Raw genomic sequence first — 21,387 nt, 5'->3', positions numbered from 1 at the left:
TGGTGCCTTCTTCTGGCATGTGTATACATAATGAACAAACAAATCTTTTTTTTTTTTTTTTTTTTTTTAAAAAGGACTGGATTTGAACACGTTAGAGGGAGACTTCTTATTTAATAAAAATGTTTTCTATCTTCTCTTTCAAAAGCAAACAGAATTCTTATCATTTGAGTATGTAACAAATGTGAGCAAAAGTGATTGTGGGTAGTGCTGTGGTGCAGTGAAAACACTGGCTTTGGTATTAATCCTGAGCTACCGTCACTTAAAGCTGTATGATGCCAGGCAGTGATGGCACATGCCTTTAATTCTAGCAGTCGGGAGGCAGAGGCAGGGGGATCTCTGTGGGTTTGAGGCCAGCCTGGTCTACAGAACTAGTGCCAGGACAGCCAGGGCTACACAGAGAAACCCTGTCGAAAAAAGCAAAAAAAAAAAAAAAAAAAGGCTATAGGATACTAGCAGGTCCTACTTACCCCTCTGTTCATCTAAAATGGGATGAAGGGCTGGAGAGATGGCTTAGAGGTTAAGAGCCCTGGCTGCTCTTCCAGGGGTCCTGAGTTCAATTCCCAGCAACCACATGGTGGCTCACAACCATCTGTAATGAGATCTGGTGCCCTCTTCTGGCCTGCAGGGGTATGTGCAGATAGAACACTTTATGAATAATAAATAAATATTTAATAAATAAATAAATAAATAAAGCGGGATGAAGTCCTAACTTGTAGGATAGTTTTGAGAAGGAAATGTGATGGAGAGCCTGCACCAGTGTTAAACAGGCGGCACTAAGGAAACAATGTACGGTCACTGAACTGTAGACGAAGAAGAACTTGTCAGACACAATGAATGCAAGATGACTTATTAGACACCTTTTTTGTGTGTGGGGGAGGCGGGGGAGATTGGGTTGGGGGCTGACAAGGTCTCACACTGTAGCCAAGGCTGCCCTTGTAGCAATCCTCCTGCTTCGGCCTTCTAAGTCCTGGGATTACAGTCATAAACCTCCAGCCTGGTTTCTGTAAAACATCTTAACTTCTGCCTTTAACCCCAAAACATCAAACGCTTAAGTCCCCCAAATACTCTGCACTTCCCTACCTCTCCCTTTGCTAAAGGGAGTCTTTACTTAAGACCCTTTATCCCCATTTCCCGACAAATAGTTGAGTAGGCCTTCCTTAAAGGCCCCCACGTCAAGTCCACACCCCTCTAGACAATCAGAGAGAGGTCCTCTTAAAATTACCTCTCTTCCCTATGCCCATCTAGTACATTGTGGTATCTATCCCATTTACGTTCTTGTTTTGTCTATCCTCACAGTATTATAGCTGGCCGGCAGCTTCCTACAGAGTAGGTCCTCATCTCTCCATCCTGTCCCTCTACCTGTATAGTTCCAATTTCAAACATGGAAAAATGGGGGGCTGCAGTCTTCAAGGATTACAGTATGCTCCCAGCTAAGGAAATAATGTGACTCTTTTTAGAGGTCAATTAAGCCACAAAACAAATGAACCAGCCATTAATGAAAGTTATCCTATAGGGCAGGCTGTCTTTCTTGGTAAAGCTAGTTAAGCTTTAACTGAAGCAGGGACATCATCTGCACTGCAGTTGCCAAAGGTCTAGGTGACAGAACATTCAGCTAAAGGGATCCAGACCGTAGGCACTCAATTTATAAACCAGGCCCTTGGCTGTTTGGTTCCTAACAAGTCTACTCTAGGGACCAGCTATCCACAGTTCTCTCTTAAGTTAGTACACTCAAGTCACGCTTTTTGGGACCATGCAATGTGGAGGGCCACCCTCAAAGCCTCAGGCCCCGATGTCTTTCTATGGATACAATGTGCTGTGGGGCCAGTGAGGAGATGTTCTGTTTCTTTTCTTGTTTTAAGAAAGGGTCTCGGGCCAGGCGGTGGTGGCGCATGCCTTTTTAATCCCAGCACTCGGAAGGCAGAGCCAGGCGGATCTTTGTGAATTCGAGGTCAGCCTGGTCTACAGAGCGAGATCCAGGAAAGGTGCAAAGCTACATAGAGAAACCCTGTCTCGAAAAACTAAAAAAAAAAAAAAAAAAAGAAGAAGAAGAAAAGGGTAAAGGGTCTCGGGCTGGAGAGATGGCTCAGTGGTGAAGAGCACTGGCTCCTCTTCCAAAAATTCTGAGTTCAATTCCCAGCATCCACAGGGTGGCTTACAACCATCCATAATGAGATCTGGTGCCCTCTCTTGGCCTGCAGGCATATATGCAGGCAAAACACTATACATAATTATATAAATCTTTAAAAAAAAAAAAAAAGAAAAAGGAGGAGGAGGAGGAGGAGAAGGAGGAGGAGGAGGAGAAAAAGAAAAGTCTAAGCCGAGTGTGGTGGCACACCTTCTTTTAATGATTTATTTATTCTTATTTTACATGCATTGGTATTTTGCCTGCATGTATGTCTGTATGAAGGTGTTTGATCCTCTGGAGGCAGTTACAGGCAGTTGTAAATGGCCATATGGGTACTGCAAATTGAACTCAGGTCCTCTAGAAGAGCAGCCAGTGCTCTTAACTGCTGAGCCATCTCTCCAGCCCCATGGCACATACCTTTAATCCCAGCACTTGTGAGGCCGAGGTAGATATCTCTGAGTTGAAGGCCAGCCTGGTCTACAGAGCAAGCTCCAAGAAAGCCAGAGCTACACAGAGAAACCCTGTCTAGAAAATCCCAAGGGATGAAAAAGGGTGGGGTGGGGGTGTCTCATTATATAGTCCAGGCTGCCATTGAATTCACAATCTTCTTGCCTCAGCCTCCTGAGTGCTAGAACTATACGTGTGCCACCACACCTGACTGTCTGATATTTTCATCTCTGCTTTAATTTTTATTTATTGTTTTAAATATTTATTTTTATTATTTTTAATTATGTGTATGTGTTTACAAGTGCTTTTAAAAGCCAGAGGTATTGGAGATAAATTATAGGCAGTTGTGAGCCACCCCAACATGGGTGCTGGGAATCAAACTCAGGTCCTCTGCAAGAACAGTACATATTCTTAACCACTAAGCCATCTCTTCAACTTTAAATTTTAAATTACATTCACTGCATGTGTGCTTGTGTGCATGCATGTGCATGTACATGCACAAAATGGTACATGGCTGAAGGTTGGAGAACAATTTTCAGGAACAAACTCTTTTTCTACTATGTGGGTCCAGGAATCTGACTAAGGTTATTAACCTTGGCAGTACAAAACTTTTCTGATGAGCCCTCTTGCGGGGCCCCACAACTCTGCTTTAATTGCTAAGGGTGGTAAGACTCCCAAGACAGAGAAATACTACAGGTCCTTCTAATTAATGCTACCACAGAGAGAAGCTCTTGGCTCGCTCGGGGTTCCTTCTCACTGCAATCTCCTGTTAGTCTGCCAATTCTGGCAAACATGGCACCGTATGCCTTGAATCAGTGAACCTAGGCTTTCAACTTGCTGTTCTCAAAGCTTTTATTGTTATCCCTGAACAAAAACATTGTCATCAAGTGAATGAAAACACACAGTATTTTCTTTGTCATAAAGGCTCATGGAATTAATTCTTAAACCCAGAATCCCTGGGCAGCAACTAATTGTCTTCACTCACCTTAGATTAAATTTCAGAGCCTCTGGGGTATAGGTTTAGTCTTTAGCAAAACACCAAGAAGGAAAGTCCTAGTGGTTCTTCTGATTTTCCATCTTGTCACAAAGACTTTAAGATGGTTGTTTTACCCTTCACGTGAAAGCAGAATCTTTGTACAGTGGACCTGCTCACAGGGCACCCATGCTCTAGTTCGGACACCTCCAGAACAGAGGAGCAGCAGAGCTGAGGAAGCCGGGAGCTGTACCACTGAAACCACTGTCTCTGCCCCCTTACCAGCCAACGTCCTCTGCTTGTCAAAGAAGCATTAAGACAACCAGTGTTTCCTGGATAAGCACATCAAAGGGAAAGTTTTTTTGTTTTTGTTTTCTGTCATGTAATACCAGTTTTACCTTGAAAGAATGTCTGTTATCCAGACATGAGTATTAGCAGACATTGTCTCAAAAAGTAAATATATAAACAAAACAAGCCCATTACTTCAAGAAAAATAGCCAAGTATTTGTGGCCAGTGATAAAAATTCAAGCTTTTGAGCAAAAATTCAAATTTGAAAGTTAGGCATGGTGGCTCACACCTCTAATCCCAGTACTTCAGGAAGCTGAGGCAGGAGGATCACCATGAGTTTGTGGCTAGCATGAGCTACAGAGTGAGAATCTATCTCAAGAACAAAAGAACAAACAAAAATTTAGAATTTGGGAAAGCTTGTATCACTTACCATGAGCATTAGAGTATTTCAATACCTGTCTGAGGAAATCAGTGTCATTAAAAATGTTATTTTTTTGGCATGATAAATGAAATTCATTTTCCAAATGACTAAAGCATGATTTCACAGAATTATACATTGGTAAAGATCTATCTGAAATGCAAATGCACAACAGATTTTATTCATTTCTTTTTTTTCTTTTCGGTTTTTTGAGACAGGGTTTCTCTGTGTAACAGCCCTAGCTGTCCTGGAACTCACTCTGTAGACCAGGCTGGCCTTGAACTCACAGAGATCCACCTGCCTCTGCCTCCTGAATGCTGGGATTAAAGGTATGCACCACCACCACCAGGCTCAGATTATTATTATTATTATTATTATTATTATTATTATTTTTACTTTTGTTTGGAGACAGGGTCTTACTATGTAGCTTTGGTTGCCCTAGGACTCACTATGTAGACCAGGCTGGCCTCGAAATCAGAGATCCACCTGCCTCTTCAATTAAAGGTATGTACAACCATGCTGGGTTCAGACAATAGGTTTTTAATAAAAAATGAATACAAAGTCTTCAACACTGAACTCATGGCTTTGTGCAGGCTGAGCAAGCCCTCTACCACCTGAACTACATCTCCAACCTGAGAGTCCAGCTTTATTTCATACGTGCGTGTGTGTGTGTGTGCGTGCGTGTGTGCCTGTGTGTGTGAAACCACGACCACTCTCTGCCTTATTTCCTTGAGCTCAGGTCTCTCACTGAACCTGGAGCTTGTCATTTCTGACTAGGCTGGCTGGTGGGCCAGGAAGCTTCAGCAATCCTTGTCTTCACAAATACCCACCTCCAGCTCTGTGTTGGGGTTACAGGTATATATGACCACAGTAGCTTTTTATTTGAGTGCTGAAGATACAAACTCTGATTCTCACATTTACATAGCAAGCCTCCTTCCCCAGCTTTTCTTTATTAAAAAATTTGCAAAAATGAAAACAGGAACACTTTTCTATTCAATGTATAAAATTAAATATATATAACTATTATTTTTAAATGGCACATACACTGTATTATGTGTGTGAGCATCAGAGGACAACTTCCATGAGGCTTCCTTTCCTTCCACCCTGTAGATCCCAGGGATTGAACTCAGGTCCTCAGGCTTAGCTGTAAATGCCTTTACCTGCTGGGCCATCTCACTAGCCCCCAAATAATTATTTTTAATAAAAATTGCAATTTATGTTAATGTGGTAACTTATTAAATATTATTAGTCTTTTTTTCCAATCCTGGAGATCAAACCTAGGACCTACTATGTTCTAGTCAATAATCCTTATTACTAATTATATGTCTTGTGGTGTATCTGGACAGCTTTTGGGGCACAACTCAATTTTTCACACTGGCCTTCTGTCCACAGTTTGGCAAGTGTCAGAGAATAACCCTGACCACCACGCCAGACAAGTGCCAAGATCTGTTCTGAATTAGACTGACTTTCAGCATTTAGCCTAGTCTCATTCTCCTAAGGGTTCCTCCCAGTCCCAAGAGTTCATGTGTGTTTGCACCAGATTTCCCAAGACACATGCTGTATCTAGCCAGCTGCCCTGCAACAGGTTCCAAATCCTATTCTGAAATAGCCCATGAGAGTACTCTCCTCTCAAGATACCAAACTCCAAAAGCTTCCCTGACACCAAGGCAAAGTAGGTGACAACAGCAGCTAAAATTTCTTATGTCAACTACCATGCTACATGCTGGGAAATCCCTTAGTAAAATCCTAGCATCCCATAAGACCCTAGTCAAAGGTCAAGGAAACTCTGTGTACTAAGCTAAGGTAATTCTAGTATAGCACCTGTCACACCGTGCCATATCCCTGGTAGAATGGAGCTCTCTGGAGCATATGTTCAGAAATCACATATGGCTTGTTGCCTGTCACATAGCAGGCGTTAAATAAATGGAATTTTAATGCCCTTTTGGCTCACTGGCTCAGCTACATCAAGAATAGAATTTAAAACAGCAAAACTAGTCCCTTTCCTGAAATGTTATGCTGAAGGCATGGCTCTGATAAGAAGGCAACCAGAGCTAAGACTCTGAGAATTCTAGAAATCAGAGCTGCAGTTAATGCTCTGGAAGCTGACCAAACCCCACCTCAGTGGTTTGGAACTTTTACTGCAATTCTTCCTCAGATGTGGCCCTTCCAGGAGGCAGCAACGGTTTTACTTTATAAGGCCAAATGGTAGAGAGCCTTCTTTGGGTTACAAGCTGAGTAAGGACAAAGCAGTGAGGCTGCTGATCCTAATGACCCCAAAAGCCTATCCAATCCACTCAATTTGCTTCAAAACAAGTAGCCAAGAGAAGGCCCGAGCTGCTCACTTAACCGAATCCTTGGGCCAACCTCTGTTTTACTACCCTTAACTCCAAGACAGGTTTCTCACAGGGAAAAGAGCATGAACTTTGGAGACATGGTTCTAAGTTCAAATCGTTGTTCGGCCATTTTCCGTATTTTGGAGCATTACTCAAATTCTCTGAGTCTCAGGTTTCTTGATTTATGAAATGGGAATAACACCATACTTCACAGAGTTGTGAGGACAGAAGGAAATAAATTATGTAAAGTACCTGGCCTGGGTCTGGCACACAGTAGGTGCTCAATACCCGTTAGTTTCTTTCCTCTTCTGCCCTGGAAGAAATGATAGGGAAACTTACTAAGTGAGACTTGCCCAAACCAAATTTATTACTTGAAGCACAGGACAGAGGACTAAACAGTGACCTTCAAGGCATCTCTGAACCCCCATGTCATACAACATGGCCTCATTTCCTGATAAAGATCTTCAGTGTTTACAGTGCCTTTGGCCCGTTTTCCTGCCTTAGTTTCCCCACACCCCTTTTCAGAATAGAAATACCTACTTCTTTGATTCTAAGGGGGAGAGGGGTCAAAAAGGGAGCCAAGAGCTTTGGCTAGAGGATAAGGGAAACGGACAGTATATGAAACTGCAGCATGTCCCTCCTGCTACTCAGCTAATGGTTATCTAATGTGATCGATGAGGATATATAAAGGCGCAAACTCAGACCCTTCCACGTATACAAGCTTGCCTTTCCTTAGTTCTTACCTGACCTTGAAGGACCATTAAATACTCCCTTCCCCAATTACATATGCACTGCCTCTTCTCGTTTTTTTCTAAAGACTCAACCAGGTGTCAAATTCTCTAAGTGCATTGTCAGAATGAACAGGGCTTCATTTTAGACTGCCCTATGCTCTTTCACATTTCTCTAAAATAGAGGTGATCTCTTATCTTAAACAAACAAACAAACCAAAAAGCAGGATCTTATTATATCGCCCTGGCTGGTCTCAAACTCACAGAAATCCACCTGCCTCTGCCTCAAATACTGGAATTACAGGCATGCATCACCATGCATGGACCTATCTCATATATCTTAATTGTTTAAACCTGTTATCTCTACAATACCATGGGATTTCCAAGGACAGACACAGTGTTCCAAGAATCACTGTATTCCAATCATTCAGCAGAGGCACAACAGAAGACTAGCAGATGAATATTATTAACAAGTCAACAACTGAAGAAATGGAGGAAGGCAGGGTTTGTTTTGTGTGTGTATAAATGTTTTGCCTGCATGTGTGTCTGTGCACCACATTCACATCTAGTGCCCATGCAAGACAAAAAAAGGTGTTGGATTCCCTGGAACTGGTGTTAACGAACAGTTGTGAGCCACCATGTGGGTGCTGGGAACTGAACCCAGGTCCTCCAGAAGAGCAGCAAGTGTTCTTAACCCCTGAGCCAACTCTCCAGCTCCTGTTCTAGTTTTTTAAAGTGATGTGAGGAATCAAACCCAAAGCCTTAAACCTTAGGCAAGTTTTCTATCATTGAGCTATATTCTCAAGCCTCCAGCCCCTTAAAAAACAAAACAAAAACCCCCACAATGTTAGGCTTCCTCAATTTAGCAGCTCCCAGATCCAGCCACACTCAGAATCTCCTACAACATCCAAAAATGGATCCTGGGTGGGCTCTAGCCCTAGTTGGGTAGATCTGGGATGGAGTTGAACAAAGAACAAAGGATCTGGCCATTAGTTAGGCTAGAGTGAGGGAGACAGGGACTAGAGAGAGCAATCCCGGCTGCCTCTCCCACAGAGAATTACTTCCTCACACAGCATCGCAGAGGGTTTACCACATCTAGTTTGCCTTCCTACTTAACTTCATTGACTCCTCACTGTCCAAACAACTTGAAGCGGAACATCAGCTGACTTTTCCCTGCTCTCCAAACGAGTCCAGGCAGTGCTCACCTCCCTTGCAGACCAGTGGTTCTCAACTCATGGGTTGTAACCCCTTTGGTGGGGGAGAATCCCTTTCTAGGGTTCGAATATCAGATATCTGACATATCAGATATTTACATTATGATTCATAACTAGCAAAATTAGTTATGAAGTAGCAACAAAAATAATTTTATGGTTGGGGATCACTTCAACATGAGGAACTGTACCAAAGGGTTGTAGCATTAGAAAAGTTGAGAACCACTGCTCTAACTCCTTCCTTTCTCCACCTTACTTTCTGGAAATATTCAACCATAAAGACGAGGCTCTGAAGACCATCTCTGTCTCAACTTTCCCTGGATTACCATCCCAAGCAGCAAGCACCTACAATTATAGCTCCAACTGTGCTAAGTGCTTGCCGGGGAGGAACTGTTGGTCCCTAACATTAACCCAGTAAGCCTGGGTTTACTGTCATTTCATAAAGCAGTAAACAAACCAAGAGGCCAAAACACTTCCAAAGGCCACTTAAAAGGATGCAGGATTTGAACTTTTGTTCAAAGGCAGCCAACACTGTGCCTTCTTCTGGTACTACTGCAGTTACTATACATATATGCTGTACAGTACTACAGTACAAGCTCCTTGAAGACAGAAGCCAGGGTTCATTCACTTCTGATTTCGCAACTAGTCCAGAGCCTGGCACTGTGGGGTCACTTAGTGTTGGCAGAATAAATGAATGCTAGGCAAGAGGACTACTGGGTATGACAGTGTGTGTGCCATAGCTGGCCTAAAAAAGTACCAGTGAGTCTGGCATTGTGAGGTATGCGACAGTCATGTATTGAGCAATAAAGATCATGCATAATACATACCCTAATGTGACTTAATTAAAATGGTCCCTGCTCTAAAAAACTCTAGATACAGTAAGTGAAGGTGTTATGACTTTAATCATCCATCTATTATCAGACATTAAGCTAATAACTCTGAGACAGTTTAAGGAAATTATTTTTTTTTTAAAAACTGGGTGGGCAAGTCTTTATCTTCAAAGGTCATTGGCAGTTTTGCACTGAGAGTCTTTTCTGGTTTACAAAGAACTATGTGGCAGGGTTGTCCCTTCATATCATTTCCTTCCACTGGCCATGGAAGTGGTGCAGGCCTGAATCAGCAGGGTTGTCTCTGAAGATAGGAACCACCTTGGCCTTCTGTGTACCTCAAACAAAGGCCCTAGTTACAGAGATCATTTTGAAGCTTTTTGAGTGAGTTAAACATAACAAAATGCTTTCAATAAAGATACTGACTGATCACCTTGGCCAGTTCCTCAAGAGAACAGATTTACTCTGAGCAGTGGAAGAACCGGGTCTCTGGAGGCCCTTTACACTAAACTGGACTGTCCCAGGGGGTGCTGTAGAGAGACAAGAGGGAAAGGAAAGGATGAGCTCATTGCCACCCACCCCAGCTTCCTTAGCAAGCCTCCTGGGTGCTAAGTGCACACACAGGTTACCAGCTGAATGGTGTGAGACTACAATCAGCTGGCAGAGTAGTGGTAAGGCTGGCTGTGGCCACTTAACACTGCTCCTGCCACCCAGAAGAGACTCTGAATACTACGCTGCTTCACAGTCTCCTATGATGGGGCTCAAACAGGGAAAGAAACCAGCTCTGAGACACAGAGCAGGAGGAAAAGTGGGGAGCTCAACCCAAGTCAGTGAACTGGTTTTCACGGTCTCCTTTGCACTGCTTTTAGGTTTTCTGAGTTGACCTGCCTCTACCTTACTACCATCCTTTGCTAATAAGGCAGCACCTGTTTAAGCTTTATCTTGAAGTAAAAGAGGGTTGGAGAGTTTGGGTGACTAGGCCAGATTTAGGGGTTAGAACAACTGAAAGGACTTTTGGGATCCCCAATAACCTTAAGGGCTTGTATCTAAAAGTGTAGGCTATGGAAATGAATAAAGAGGCATGGAAAGAACCAAGAGGCTGGAGCACAGGCTGCCTAAGGGAAGCACATTGCTTAGACACCATAGATGACTGCTTGGAGACATGGGTTCAGCATCACCAAGACTTTAGGGTTTTAAGAAGAACAAATGCAAGTATGAAAAATCTTTTCCCTATTGCTACTGAAACAGGAGATGTAGCCTAGGCTGGCCTGCAACTTGCTGTGTAGCTCAAACTGGCTTTGATTCAAAGCTATCCTATCTCAACCTCCCAAGTGCTAGGATCACAGGCACAAATCACCACACCATGCCACATATTTGCTTCAGAATATCAGCTTACATTAAGATTAAAAACAAAAATAAAACAGTGTATGAGTTTGGGACCTTAGAATAAGTCTATGGACTGGAAGTGGTCTCATTTGTCACCCATGGATTTGGTTCAACAGGTAACATTAACATTGAATTTCATCTTCCTTATCCACTCTACACCCAGACAGAACTGAGTGAGTGGGGTTAGGAACCAAGACCCTTAAGAAAGGCATAACAGTGAACAAAGAAGCAATGGTCAACCTCTACTCGGACATCAGGTACTTTTGACCAGGGCACAAAAGGCTGTTTCTTGAATCTCACCTCTACCCATAGCAAAAAGTGGGACAAAATCAGAGTTTGCTGGTGTTTCAGTTCCCTTGAGTATGTAAGAGTGAATTTTTATCTGATTGGATTTTTGCTTTATATCTCTAAGTGGGAATCATTTATGTAAATATTTAAATGCTGTGGGTTTCTGTTTCTCTATCTGAAAAACACGGTAACTGTAGTTATACCTCTAGTTTGTTTACTGATATTTGTTAATCACTAGGAACAGGGATCTGACAAGGCTCTTGCATCCTAGAACCTATATAAAAAAGCAGACAAAGGGGCTGGAGAGATGGCTCAGAGGTTAAGAGCACTGACTGCTCTTCCAGAGGTCCTGAGTTCAATTCCCAGCAACCACATGGTGGCTCACAACCATCTGTAATGAGATCTGGTGCCCTCTTCTGGCCTGCAGACATACAGAACATTGTATATATAATAAATAAATAAATCTAAAAAAAAAAGCAGACAAAGAACTGTATCAGTGGTTATGCACAGTACTAGTGCTAGATGCTGAGGAGAAATACATGAAAGGTGGAAAGGTTAGAAATAAGGCATGTCAGTCACCTGGCAGGAATAAAGGAATGAATTCTTAGGTCAAGCAATAGAGTAGGTAAGAATCTATAAAAACTTGGATCAGAAGAATTAATGAAAGCTATAATTTTGGGGAGAGTTGTATTTCAATAACACTGGATGTTAAGACACCACCCAACTTTCTGGCCTCTCTGTGGCAGGCAGCCTAAAGTACTGTATGTCTGATGGGAGACAAAGAGGACAACAGACAGCTCCATGGCTCTCTCTTCTAGATAACAACACTCATGGTGGGGGGTGGTCAAAATAGGTTAGAAGGGGAGGTGGCCTTTGGCTGAAAGCTAGACCCAGCAGAAGTAGAAGACTCTTTGTAAGTCTTATTTGAAACTTCTCACAGCCTAGGCTACAAGGCAGGATGATGGAGAGGCTTCTAACATTCAAGAATTTGTGACAATTTCACTAATTAAAAATCTTCTCACCATGACTAGAGAAACAAAGGAGACCAGCATCAAAACTGGGTTACAATAAGCACAGGTTCTCAGCAACTCGTTCTCTTTCTCATTTACCTACTTAGTTCTTTCTATTCTGGAAAGGCAAAGCCTGGAATAGGTCTGGAGGATCACCAAAATGGCTCCTCTGAGTCCCTTGTGTTTACAGTTCAGTGCTTGGGTCAGACACATCAACAAGTTTCATCACAGAAGGAGTGGTGCCACCAGAGGGAAGCAAAGAGGGCTGTGGGCACAGAGGGGGCACTTGGTGTAACTGGGGAGGTCAGGGAAAGCTTTCCAGGAATGGTACCCCAAATGGCATCCCCACTCACATGCACAATTCCAGAGATTCTACTAGAAGGCTGTCAAGAGCCATGCCTTCAGGCTGCACCAGCCTCCCAGAGTCCCCTGCTGCCCGATGCAGTCAGTGTCTGCAGAGCCAAACGCATCTTCCGCCACGCCTCATCCTCATCCGGGCGCTGCATCCGACCCTCCAAGACTCCTGCAGGGGCCTGCCTTCCTCGGCAGGCTCAGCCAAAAAACCAACTCAAAACTCTTTTGTCAGAGCAAGCTTAGGGCAAGCCACCCAGCCCCTGGTGCCACAACCCTCCCTGAGCAACTGTGGCCCACGCCACCCCCACCTCTCCTGTTCTCTCCTGCTCAAAAGAAAGTGACCTTCCAGGTGGCAAGCTGGACGCTTTCAGGAATCCTCCCGTATACTCTTACTCTCACAGAATTCAGCAAACTAGGGGGAGAGCGGGGGTCGGGGGCGGAGAGTCGGGGACGCCTTATGGGACAGGAGGTAGGGAGGAGAACAAGGGTTTCCTCCTCAGCGGAGTTGTTCCAACAGTCTTTGGGGCAGCCTGCCTGTTTGCTCCAACTGTTCTGCTGGGTGGGGAAGGGAGGGAGGTCCCAGAAGGCAGATGCAGAGGTACAGCTGGTGAGGGTAGCGGCTGCAGACAGTGCTGGGAAAGGAATGAAACTGCTGGGGGCCGGGGGGAGGGGGCGCACAGAGGCTGCAGCCTTGCAGGTTCCAATGCCCAGAGATGATCTTTTAGGGGCCGGGGGAACCAGGTGGGTCCAAAGGGAAGTGGAGGGCAGAGAACCAAGCTGTGGTCTCAGGACCTAAGCCAGCCCCAGTGACCCGAATGGCCAGAACATTTAGCTCCGGAGTAGGGGTTGAACGGATAGCTTCAGAAGGGTCGCAAGAGGGTTGGCTGAGCTTTGGCTTTGGAGAGGGGTCCAGCCTCCATTCCCCGCAAGGGGGTAGAAAGCTGCTCCGGACTTGGGATCTGGCCCCAGCCGGATAGCATGTCCATGCCCAATCCCGCCCCACTCCCGCTCCCGCTCCGGGGAGGTGAAAGCAGTCGAGCAGTCGGAGTCGCCTTGCTCGTTCCTACCTGAGGGCCTGGAGCCAGTTTGGGCTCGTCCTCCTCCCTGGGGCTGTCGCGATCCGGCTCCGCAGGCGCCTCCGGGGGCCCCGCACCCGCTCCCGCTTCCAGGCTTGGCGGCGGCTGCGGCTCGGGCGCCTGGGGCTTCTGCAGCCCCGCGGCCCGCGCCCGCTCCCGCCGGCCCGCGCCGCCGCTCGGCCTGCTCCGCCTCCGCGTCATGCTGCCTCTCGCGCCGCTCCCCTGCTCGCTGGTTCCCCTCGCGCCGCCGCCGCCGCCGCCGCCGCCGCTGCCACCGCCGCTCCCCTCACAGGACAACAGCCAATATGGCGGCACCCGGCACCCCTCCCCGCCCGCTGCCAACAGGTCAGAGGGCACGCTGAGTCCGCGCCGCCGCACTCGCCTCCGAAGCCTCCCGCGCCATTTTTAATAAGGCCACCACCCTGCGTTCCGCGGGAGACCAGCCCAGAGGCGAGGTCCTGTCCTAAGCACACGTCGGAAAGGCTACGACCTGCCGGAGAAACACGTGTGGCACTGTAATAGCGGGCCTAGTAGCTTAATTGTCCGTTAAATGATGAGTGAATTAACTAATCTCTGCTGCGATACTTTCACACTCATCGCCTGGCTCCTCCCTACAGCACTTGGAGACAGGTACGAATTATTCCCATTTTGCAACGGAGAAATATGGAGGCTGCAAAATGACTACGTAAGGTTGCTAGATATCATCCAGGCACAGCCGATGGGCTCGTGGTCAGCCTGAGGCGAAAGACACCAAAGGAACGTGCCTCTTCACTTGTAATGTGTCATCCACTGGGAGTCCCGCGTTCTGCAGGACCCAGACCCAGATCCTTCTTGAGTCTAGTGGGAAAGGTGGTCACTTAAATACGTAATTACGACCAGTGTGACAAGGATGAAATGATTAGGGCACTTACTAAGGCAGTATTTTTTTAAGGGGTATGTGCAGGAGAGGACTTTAAGGACACACAAAGGAGAATTTGAAATATTTAACAGTTAAGCATTTAATTGTTAAAATGTCATCTCCACCCGTTTTTGTGGGGGAGAAAAATACAGGCACATGGAACAAACTTTTTTTTTAAAGTTTCAAATGTTATCTGTCTTATGCCTTGGCCAGTGGAACTTTGAAACTTTCTGGTAGTTAGAAATGGAATTTATATTGGTATCATCCAGAACTGAATCTGGAACTTTAACTACCAAGAAGTAAGTCAAATTTTAAAAATTATTATATTTTATTTATCTTATTTTATTGTTTCAGTAGTGTGTGTGTGTGTGTGTGTGTGTGTGTGTGTGTGTGTGGTGTCTCTGCATCGCTGAGTGTATGTGGAAGTCAGAGGACAACTTTTGGGAATCAGTCCTTCCCTTGCGATGTGGACCTTAGGACTATCAGGCTTGATGACGAGGGCTTTTATCCACTGCGCATGTCACCTGACCCAGTTCTGGTTATTGAAACAGTGTCTCATTTAGTAGCTGCCTTGGCCAGGAATTCACTTTGTAGACCAGACTGGCCTCCAACTTGCTTTGATTCTCTGGCTTCTGCTTCCCAAAAGTGTAGTTACCATGTGTTTGGAAGGGTCTACTCTTGACTGTGTGGTGTGCTTTGATCTTTCTAGGGGGAGGTCTTTTGCCCCGCCCTTTGGCATTGTTATAAAAAGCCCTTTTGAAGAGGGGGGGGGGAGGGGGGGATATTTTGTTCCAGGTCCTCCCAAAGCTATCCTGTCTTTCTGTCCGTCTCCTCTCCATTTTCTTTCTTTCTTTCTTTCTTTCTTTCTTTCTTTCTTTCTTTCTTTCTTTCTTTCTTTCTTTCTTTTTTTTGGAGCTGAGGATCGAACCCAGGGCCTTGCACTTGCTAGGCAAGTGCTCTACCACTGAGCTAAATCCCCAACCCCTCCACTTTCTATCTAATATTTTCTTATTCCTCTATGCTCCTCATAGGAACCCTGGAAAAGGTGCAGCTGGTCTCCCACACAGGCCCCATAAACGAAAAACAAAGGAAAGAAAAAAAGCCACTTCCCAATGGAAATAGAGGAAGAAAAAAGGTTCTTCCCAAAAAAAAAGAAAGAAAGAAATTGAGGATAGCTTAAACTCTGGCTACACTCTGCCTGGCAGTTCTTTCAGGGACAGGTTGGTTAAATTCTATAAAAATATAGCACCTGAAACAGTGGGTTACTAACTTATTAAATAATGTGGCTGCTAAGGCGAAAGCTCATAAAAAATAATCTCTTACTGATAAAGAGCCTACAAAAATTATTTTTCCATGAACTAAAATACAGGTAAATTTTTTGATCTACACTGTTAATAATTGGCAAGTTGCATTAACATGTTACTTGGGATCTATAAAAAGGATGCTCCTTTTAAGTTTTTATAAACATACTCCACAAGTATTGCCTAAAGTTCCCTCTTAAAATCCTATACAGGTTGTTTTTAATACTTTTATAGATGGCTTATGTAAAAAAGACTACACAGATAAAAGCTGGTAATAGAATTGCTCAATTGTCATTGCTCCTATGTAGTGGGTAGCCATTCCAGCTTTGATCTGGAAGTTCCAACCCCCATTGAGGCTTCGGTAACTGTCACGCCTACAAGGCGGGGCCAGGAGAGGGCCCTGAAGACCCGAAATCTGCACTCTCTTGTTTCCTGGACCGTGGACGCTGGAGGTAGACCGAGCAGAGTTCTCCAGAGAACACCTCAGACTGCGCTACGTCTTTCCCAGACCCTGTTACCTATCCTTTCATTTGTAAGTTACCCCACAAAATAAACCTCCCTTTTAACTATGTGGAGTGGCCTTAATAATTTCACCAATACTCCCATATTTTAAAGGTAAAGCAGCTCCAATATGTAGGACAAGAGGTTTTGAAAGTACTGGAAAGAAAGTATTTTGACAAACTCTTACAATGATGAAAGGCCAAAGCTGAAATTACAAGTAAGTGGAATTGAGATTTCAGGCCTACTTAGACACTAAAGCTGATGATGTATCTATAATTTCTCAAAAATCTTAAAATCCTAACTGACCTTTACAAGAAATCTCCACTCAATTTTTAGGCATTTGAACATTATCTCAAGTAAAACAAAGTATAGAGTGAATTAAATGTATAGGGTCTGAAGTGCAAATAGGGATATTAAAGCCTTATGTGCCTGATATAGTCATTAATTTATGGGTGAGAGCTTTGTTACAATGGGAAGCTCAAATTAATATTCCTACAATTTCAGAAACAGCTTATGAAATGATGTTAGAAATGAGAACCCCGGTCAGAGAAACGTGAGAGGTAGGAAGTGACTGTGGCTGCTCCCCTGCTTCTCGGATCTTTCAGGTTTTTACCACAGTATCTGACTCCTGGTTTTTATTGATAAGGTGAATTAGGTTTACTCTTCATTTGGCGTCCAACTTTTGGGGCATGAATTCACAATATACCTGCTTGCCAGTGACTTTTGCAGCCACCTGCACATGCCAGAGCTGCACTCAGGAACTGCACCCGGCAAAGTCACCACACCAATGGCAGGCTTTCCCTTTCTTCCCCAAGCCCTATGAGCAAGTCTGGGCTTTTCCTGCCGCAGTCTGTCTACAGTAATCTCCACAAGCTCCCAGCTCCACAGGTGCCTGGGCTTTGAACACCACTGGACTTAGCCCCTCACCACCCGCCAGGTCTGCCTTCAGGCAGTTCTCACCACATGTGTTTCTTACTCTCCCTGTGGGTTGTGGGCTGCTGCCACACTAGGTAGCTGCCTTGACACCCACTGGAGCTTCCTTGATATGTGCTATTGTTGCAACTGCCACACACACTCAGCTTACAGCTACACGCTAGCAGCCGCAGCTGTCCTCAGAAAGGCTGTATACTGCGTTCGTTCTCTGCTCAGATGTGCTATACAGAGGCAGCCTGCCTCACACTTCACCATCAGCAGCAGCAGATTTGGTGAGACAATTGGGAATTCTTAAGAGGGGGAATTAGTTAAAAAAGAGAGAGAGAGAGAGGTTTTTTCCCCATGTCAAAAAATGGGAAACACTATTATGATGGAGGGAGTTAGGTCTCTGTATGATTACACAATGGATGGCTTAAAAATGGAATGAGGGGATAATTAATTTAGATGGGACTTACATAATGTCAATTAAAAATATCGGTTAGATAATTCTTGTTTTATCCCTAAAAGACTTGATTGATATGAGTGCCAAGATACAGGCCTTAGAAAAGGTTATTACTGATAATATGCAAGCCCTAAAACTAAGTACTAAAGAAAATAATGCAATTTGACTGATCAGTTACAAGTCTTAGAAAGACGTATTAAAACAGATAATAGAGATATTCAGACACAGAGAGAGAAATATAAGAGAACCAATCTCACCATTACATTATAAAATTAGAGAGGAAATTATTGGTGAAATTATTAAGGCCACTCCACGTAGTTAAAAGGAGATTTATTTAATGGCGTAACTTACAAGTTAAGGGATAGGTAGGTCGCGGGGTCTGGGGAAGGTGTATCACAGTCCAGCGGTGTTCTCTGGAGCTCTGCTTGGCCCACCTTCACCGTCCAAGGTCCCGGAACCGAGAGCGTGTCCACCAATCCAGATCTCGGGTCTCCAGGCGCCTCCCTTGGCCCCGCCTTGTAGGCGTGACAGTTGCCGAAGTCTCAATGGGGGTTGGAACTTCCAGATCAGAGCTGGAATGGCTACCCACTACAGGAAATGCCTAAGGTTATCAAACAACCAACCTTAATTTATCCAGTCACCTTACAGAAACAACTGCCAAATGACAGGTATCCCCAAGGCTGTGTAAGAGCTGACTGGATTCCTGTGAAAATGTTAGATTTGAGGAGATTTAAGGAAGCCATAGTCTCATGTAGTCTGCATTCACCTTTTGTGAAGCAGATGTTAAATTCATGGTCAACTAGTAACAGAATTGTCCCACAAGACTAGAGAGAGTTGGTTACAGAAATACTGGAACCTGGTCCTCAATTACAGTGCAGGACCTGGTAGAAAGAATAGGCTAGGACCATTGAACAATGAAGTAGGGCTCGAGGTATTGAAATCTCCCAAGACCAACTTCTCAGAGAGGACAAGTATGCTGATGCACAAAGACAGTCTCTATATGATGACCACACCATCTATGCTATGCAGCAGCTTTGAATGCTTGGGACAGAATTAAAGGAGTCAGAAAGAGAACTGAGTCATTTACTAAAGTTATACAGGCCTGGCATAGCCGTATCTGAATGGAATGGCAGAAGTCATAAAGCCAGCACAGCTGCTTGACAAAGACCCAGCAGAGCTGAGCCACATGATGGCCGCCATGTCACCTTTGGTTTTCATCTCCACCTGTTGCATACTTGGGGCACTTTTAATATTTGTACAATTTCGGGATATTGGATTGATGAAAATTTTCTAATGAATCATTAATGACTTCTCCCAGGAATGCTGCTTTTAAGCTTCCCCAGGACACTCCTGAACATACTATTCTCCCTGCTTTTAGGGAGATATCCTTATCTACTTGAAGGTCTTCTTTATACCTTGGAGGTTGTGACCCATAAAGAGGCGACAGGCTCTTCATGAGACTATCAGACATTCTTGAAACATCTGTCCCTGTACTTACACAGGAACAAGATATTCAAAACAAAGTAAACTCAAAAAGGTCATCAAGATTTGGTGGGCTAGAGGAGTTGGCCACAGTTCAGATTATAAACCTCTTCCCACTGTACACTCAGACAATTACGTGACATATAACTCTGCCCTACACAGAGGCATATTGACGAGCAAAGTATGGAGAGGAAAGGTAATAAAAAAATGAGATGTCAGGACCTCCCTCTCTTAGAAAAGTTAACTCATACAGAGCCACTATAATGTCATATGACCAAGGAACAACAGAATGCCAGAATTAGACATATAGACAAGTTCGATAAAGATATAAATGTAAACATTGATTGTATGATGCCAGAATTTGAATAATAACTGCAGCATCTTTGGCCTGAGGATCTTTCCTGGGCACACTGACTACTAAGAGTTAATAATACACTGCTTGGGACATGGCAAAATGCCCAGGGTGGCTTGAAGATTTTGTTTTGGTCTGCTGTTCTTGAAGCAACCAAAGCTACTAGCCTGAGAACAGTCTGTCATATGCCTCTAGATTCTTAAAAATTGGACTATGGGGTTAATGAGTAAGAACGATAACTGTTATCATTGATAATGTTGATAATGATGTCAAAACTTGAGGGAAAATGATTGGAATGATAACTCTCTTCTGTCATAGTTTATTAATGGTAACTAAAACATGAACAAGAAGAAGTGAAACAGATGTCCTAAACCAAAAATGAAATGATCTATGTTTTGGGACATCATGGATGTATCCCTGCTTACTAAATTCTGTATAAATAAAGAAGCACTCTGGCTGCTAGTCAGTCAGGTGGCAAGATTCCCTCACCGACTCCTTACATCCTCTGCTGGGACCTATCCCACTGGGGATGACTTCCGTATGCTTTCTCTCTGTCCATCTCTCCTAAAATGAATCTAAGAAGTATCTATCCTATGTCTGATTCTTCTGCTGGCATCCACCCATCTTCAGACCCTGCACTCATCCAGACTGGACTCCAGCACAGGCCCAAAAGAAACCTTCACTGATTTTTTACAAAGATTGACTTCAGCTGTAAATAGAATGATACCAAATTCAGAAGATAGACAAATAATAGTTGAATCTTTGACTTTTGAAGATGCTAGTGCACAATGCAAAAGGGTAATTAGGTCTTTAAAGGCAAGATCGGCACCCATAGAGGAATGAATCCGAGATATAATCAATATTGAATCTCATGACCATGACGATGCTTGGATAGGAGAGGTAATTTCCAAAGGCTTGAAAAAAATCAAAATGTCAGGTGTTTTAATTGTGGCAAACAAGGTTACCTAAAAAGGGATTGTAGGCAGTGCATTCCTAGAAACAATGTGTTTTCTAATCCAAAGAGAAGGCCCTTGCCTTCTGGAGTATTGAGAATGTGTGGCAAAGGCCAACATTGGACCAATGAATGCAGATCAACAAGGGACAGACAAGGTAACCCTTTGCCATTGGTAAACATCTTGGGGGCACCTCTCACAGTTCCCCATGTCAAATTTGGTTCAGTCATTCCCTGTCAGCAAGGGGGAAACTCCTCCTCAGAGCAATTAAAGGACTTAAATTAAAGGACTTTACAGTGAAAAACCATAATGCTCTGGTTGACAGAACAGCTTTAGAAGATAAAACAAAAATTTCAAGAGTAACCATAGAGCAAATGTTTTGGCAAACTTCTATACATGATCAAAGACCAAAGCTAAATATATGAATAAATGACATTATAATTGAAGGTCTTGTAGACATAGGAGCAGATGTAACACTAATTGCACCAGAATCTTGGCATTCAAATTGGTCTCTTCAGGAGGTAAATGTTCAGGGTTTATGGATCAGAACTTTATCTCAGGTAAAACAAACCATGAGATAGATCAAATATATAGGACCAGAAGGACAGAGAAGAAAATTAAAGCAATATGTGTCTAACATAGCAGTGAGTTTATGGAGATGTGATTTATTGCAGCAATGGAATACACAGATTAACATTCCTCCAATCTCAGAAACAAACCTAAAGCATGTTTCTGGGAAAAAATATTAAAAGGCATTGTTGATGTTTTTGTTCTTTTGCTCTTTTGGGGGGCCCATCACCCAGCTCTTAAGTAAATCACACACATAGGCTTATTTTTAATTATAAATGCCAGCCTTACCTTACCTTGTTTCTTGCCAGCTCTTCTTTTTTTTTTTTTTTTCTCTTCTTAATTTAAATTATCCCATCTATCTTTGGCCTCAGGGCTTTTACCTTTCTCTATTTCTGTATATCTTTTCTTTCTTCTTTTTTTTCTTCGAGACAGAGTTACAACATGTAGTTTTGGTGCCTATCCTAGAGCTCTCTCTGTAGACCAGGCTGGC

General features: G+C 43.8%; 1 protein-coding gene across 5 annotated transcripts in view; it reads right to left on the bottom strand.

Moving 5' to 3' along the window:
* Fam193b (family with sequence similarity 193 member B) overlaps positions 1-13,666 on the bottom strand; it is a 34,694-nt gene extending 21,028 nt beyond the window's left edge. For 3 of the 5 annotated variants that reach the window (XM_059262842.1, XM_059262846.1, XM_059262845.1), the window contains exons 1-2: positions 12,389-13,239; positions 6,838-6,898 (exon numbers count right to left, since the gene is read on the bottom strand). Coding sequence is in view for 1 of the 5 variants with exons in the window: in XM_059262847.1 (XP_059118830.1) it covers positions 13,457-13,666 (210 nt within the window). In the remaining 4 variants the exon portion in view is untranslated. Of the gene's footprint in view, positions 1-6,837; positions 6,899-9,784; positions 9,882-12,388; positions 13,240-13,456 lie in introns of those variants that run through there. The other 2 variants (XM_059262843.1, XM_059262847.1) reach the window with 2 other exon arrangements.
* Positions 13,667-21,387: the final 7,721 nt, after the last annotated feature.

The sequence above is a fragment of the Peromyscus eremicus genome, chromosome 5 (genome assembly GCF_949786415.1).
Source record: "Peromyscus eremicus chromosome 5, PerEre_H2_v1, whole genome shotgun sequence".
Taxonomy (NCBI): Eukaryota; Metazoa; Chordata; class Mammalia; order Rodentia; family Cricetidae; genus Peromyscus; species Peromyscus eremicus.
This window is presented reverse-complemented; position numbering and strand designations above follow the sequence as displayed.